Source organism: Armigeres subalbatus, chromosome 2 (assembly GCF_024139115.2).
Source record: "Armigeres subalbatus isolate Guangzhou_Male chromosome 2, GZ_Asu_2, whole genome shotgun sequence".
Lineage (NCBI taxonomy): Eukaryota > Metazoa > Arthropoda > Insecta > Diptera > Culicidae > Armigeres > Armigeres subalbatus.
The window spans coordinates 267,225,249-267,229,530 of record NC_085140.1 but is presented as its reverse complement, the minus strand read 5'-3'; the positions used below and the strand labels follow the sequence as shown (position 1 = coordinate 267,229,530).

At 36.7% G+C, this 4,282-nt stretch overlaps 1 protein-coding gene across 2 annotated transcripts; it reads right to left on the bottom strand.

The window, feature by feature from the left end:
• Nucleotides 1–823: 823 nt before the first annotated feature.
• Nucleotides 824–3,623, bottom strand: LOC134216302 (uncharacterized). 2 transcript variants are annotated; one of them, XM_062695222.1, is made up of 2 exons: nucleotides 3,450–3,623; nucleotides 824–1,576 (listed from the first exon to the last, which is right to left on the bottom strand). In XM_062695222.1, exon 2 carries the CDS (start codon nucleotides 1,544–1,546, stop codon nucleotides 839–841), a length of 708 nt encoding a protein of 235 aa, XP_062551206.1. In that variant the 5' UTR covers nucleotides 1,547–1,576; nucleotides 3,450–3,623; the 3' UTR covers nucleotides 824–838. The 2 variants fall into 2 exon arrangements, with proteins under 2 accessions (XP_062551206.1, XP_062551205.1); XM_062695221.1 differs by having other exon boundaries at nucleotides 824–1,552.
• Between the last annotated feature and the right edge of the window lie 659 nt (nucleotides 3,624–4,282).

Below are 4,282 nucleotides of genomic sequence, written 5' to 3'. Positions count from 1 at the left end.
CCATATAAGAAATGAGCCTCAAAGCACCGACACATGATAATATTCTTTGTCAATTGAAAAAAGTACAAATTACAGATAAAATAGTTTATTTTTTAATACCTTTACTATTAGTACTACTAGTAAAGGGACTATAAATTAAACTATTTTATTCGGAATTCTACGGGGCATAATCCAGCTACAAATAAATTATAAAACAGATTTAAAGTGTATTTATTCATAGTAGAATGTTCTGTATAATTGTTCTCTGACATTTATACTGCATTTCCAGCAAATCTATGTTTAATCGGGCTTTTCAAACGAGTTTCCTAGACGAAAAAGTGACAGAGGTGGATTTTCCCTTATATTTCGATATCATGGTGCGACAACAATATAGAAACGCAAGCATTAAATCTCGGTTGGCATCAAAAGCCCTTAATCAAAAACATTTAGAACACTAAGTTTAAGCATTGGCTATAAACTAATCGCCATAAGCCGAAAGTATACAAAATTTCCAGAAAAACTATGATATCATCGCAGGTGTATTAATTAAGGATTTCGATTATGTTCTTTTTTTTCTTACATTACATCCCTTGCATTCGATCGTACATCTTACATAACATCCCCCACTGGGACATTACTAGTGATCTTTAAGTACTTCGACAGTTATTAACTGCGGAGTTTTTGAGCCATACATTCGTATATCATGAGGCTGTCTTGTGCCCAGGAAAGTCCATAAAATCTCCCAGACTAGACCGGGAATTGAACCTAATCACCTTCAGCATGGTATTGTCTTGTAGTCGCGCATCTTCAGTCTGAGGACGATTTTCGATTAAGGGAAACACAATTTTGTATGAAATAATTAATATTTATTATTCGATTGTTTGTAATGTTCAATCATTTTGGCGGTACTATCATAATTATGTTTGAACGACAGCGTCCGACAGTTTTGATTCTCGAGCACATAATTTATACAGGTTTTCAACATCGCAATATTCTTCATTAGGTTCCTGTTTGGATCATCGCTAGTGCCTGCATCATCGTCATCATCTTCGTCGTCCACGGTCAGAATCGTTGCTTCTTCAAAGACGACATCCCCCACCTGCTTCGGAACGTGATGACTTTTCCGGCGATTTCCTTTGGAGCTATGTCCCGAAGTGTTACGCGCCAGCGATCCCGAGTTCGTTACACTTTCCTCGCTGTTTACTGAGTGTCTGTTGGATGTTGCACTATCGTGGTAACCTTGTTCGTGCTGATCGGTTCCCATGGTATCTCCGTCGATTACAAAAACAGAATCCGAGTCATTTGGTTTGGGAGCACGAATTTTCTTCCTAGCGGTGCGGTGAGGCATCTCGTATTGTTCCACAATTTCCATATTGTCATGCTCTATTATAAATGGCTCTTCTTTGATAACAACAGGATCGTATGTTTCATCTATTTGCAAATTATCGTTCTCTGATGTAGATCCAGAGTCATCATCATCCGAAACGTGAACGGTTTGTAGGGAACGAACGTTTTTAATTTTTATTGGTGGCACAGTTTTGTGTTGGCCATCTGGGTGCTTCTCCATTATTTGCTTAAATGATAAGAAATCGATATTCTAAAAGTAATTATTTGATTATGTTTTGGTCACAGCAACTAATCAGGACTCTTTTTAAAACTAAAATAACATGTCAGGGAGGTAAAATAAAAATTTTTCAGCTCCGCTTAACACCGGGTGGTGGTTTTCCATATGGCCGATCAGTCTAAACTTGGCACAAAATTTAAAAAAAAAATGGCAAATGCCTTGGATGAGGTTAAATGCTGCGGTTTGACTAATTTGTCCTAAGCCTTTTTAGGGGCTAAATTCTCTTTATATTTTTTTTATGAAGAAATAATGCTTGAATGGACCTATATCTTTGTTCAAAGTCTAAACTACATTGCTCGAAGTATGAAACCTAAATGAAATCTCTGAAAAATTGCCGTTTGAATATGAATGGCATTTTGCCTCTCACGACTGAAATTACATAGGGGAACTGTTCCGTTTACCATCTCACTGAACATATATTCATCTCATCGCAAAACAAAGAAATACAGCACCAATCTCGTCGCTTCTTTTTGCTAACACGCGTGCTCACTAATGAAAAAAAATCACAAAAATAAGAAACAAACCAAATTCCTTTTCATTGCTTTGTTTTTGATGGGATGGAAATAGGAACTGTGGGATGAAGTGCCGAACCGTTCCCCTATTTATCACAATGTCCTGTTATAGCCTATTCAGATTACGACATCATATGAAATGAAAATAAGATGAGTGAACTTTGACATCAAGATACACTTTATCAAGTCATTAAGCTCGTAATCTGAATAGGCAATTAGACAAAGTTCTAGGAACATTTAAACGTTACAAGTTCGTCATACTTTATGAATTTCTATCGAATGAAGTGATAATGGACGATAACACCCATTCACATTATTTGGTCATCTCGCGTTAGACGAGACGTAGAATAAGCACAACTTACTAGGTTGCAGCACTCTTGATTCATGATCATTAAGACTCCCCCAGACCTAAGCGATTTCATCGCCGCAACGACGACAACTAGTCGCTGCGATTCTATCGTTGGGTCACTACAGGCAATGTTCCATTTACGCTTCCATACCAACGGCGACAGAATCGCAGTCACCAAGCATTAGAATCGCGTCGCGTGTGTTTGGAGAAACCTTTAATCTTTAAATGGCCGGGGTTCTGCCAAATCGCACCAACAAAAAATTACCCATTTTTCTGTCCAAGCTTCCGCTTAGCAGATTTAATTGCTTAAAACCCGTATTGGATTTCCCACTACCCCATAACTAAGGATATCCTACAACAAATGTGTGGATAAATTGATATGAAATGATTTCCGTTTTACTTTTACGATCAAAATATCACTAGTCAGTCAATAAGCCGCTTGGTGCGTTTTGGCAGAACCCCGACCAAATTAGACTCCAGAAGTATCGAAACACAAATTCAGACAATGGCAAGCATGGAAAGCCTCCAAAAATCACTGTGGAAATGCGTATAAAGACAGGGTAATATCCATCGATGCTAGAAGGAGATATTTATCCTTTATTAGTCCTATAAATTCGCTGAGCAAATATGACCCAACCGTCCTGAAAGGGTTAGAGTAGCCTTAACCGGTATTCAAGCTTATGTAGTTTTGTGACTTGAACCACGAATTTCTATCAAATTCAAACAGCGAAAGTTTAGATTTAATAGTTCCGTTATACTATGTTTTCAGTACGACCTGAATAACATGTTATTCAAATTATCGACAAAAGAAAGCTCATCAAAATAGCCGAATAACATGTTACAAGGACCTAGTGCGAACATAGTATTAGGATACGGCAGGTTTTTAGTTTGCAGTATATTTGTTAATTTCACACACAAGTACTACACTCATCTAATTAATTTAGAAACAGTGTTATGAAAAAAAAAGGTTTTACCAGTTACATACCTTGCCTTGAAAGTAATTTACTTCCACGATGTTTATTTATAAAAACTTATATTGCCTTATCGCTAAGTACTAATTATTAACAATTAGTATTTAGTTATTTAAGAGGTATATTGTTCAAATGCAAAACAAACAGATTTCGTTTTTAATACATCTATGTGTTTTACCTGTGATCTGCTAATATTATTTGTTTACCTTTTGACCAAGATCTATCAAAGTGATAGGAAATCTTTTGCGGGAAATAACTTGTATGCAATTTTGCATGCAAATCTGATCTACACAGTATCACAAAACTGGCTAAATGCACTTTATATTCACCCATATCTGCACTTTCCTTCAAATATGTATTTAACTTTTTGTCCGACTGCACAATAGGACAGCCCCATATAAAGGTGTAGCCAAAACTACCAAAAGGCCAATTTTCGATTTTGGCGAGTAAAATGGGATGAATACACAGCTTATAACCTATATTTTTATAATCAGGACGGTTTTTATTTTTTACTAGCAGACCCGACGAACTTCGTTTCGCCTAAAATTGATATATTCTCAAGTTATGAAGAAATTGATATTTTATTTGTATGGGAGCCCCCCTGTGCAAAGAGGCGAGCGGTCTCGAACCATCTTAAGGTGGTTATACACCAAAGCCACAAATCGGCCATCTTGGAAACCACGTGCTTTTTCTAGTGATTTTTCAAGAGCACGAATTGAGAGAACAACAACGCCCATGGGGATCACAACATCTGTAGATCGTTTGATTACTCATGCTAAGCAATCGACTTTAATTTCAGCATTGTACAAAAAATATTACGCTGGTTTTGAATTTTTGATGATAGGAG

Coding starts and splice junctions, on each gene's coding strand:
- LOC134216302 (XM_062695222.1), bottom strand. CDS start 1,546: ATGGAGAAGCACCCAGATGGCCAACACAAAACTGTGCCACCAATAAAA.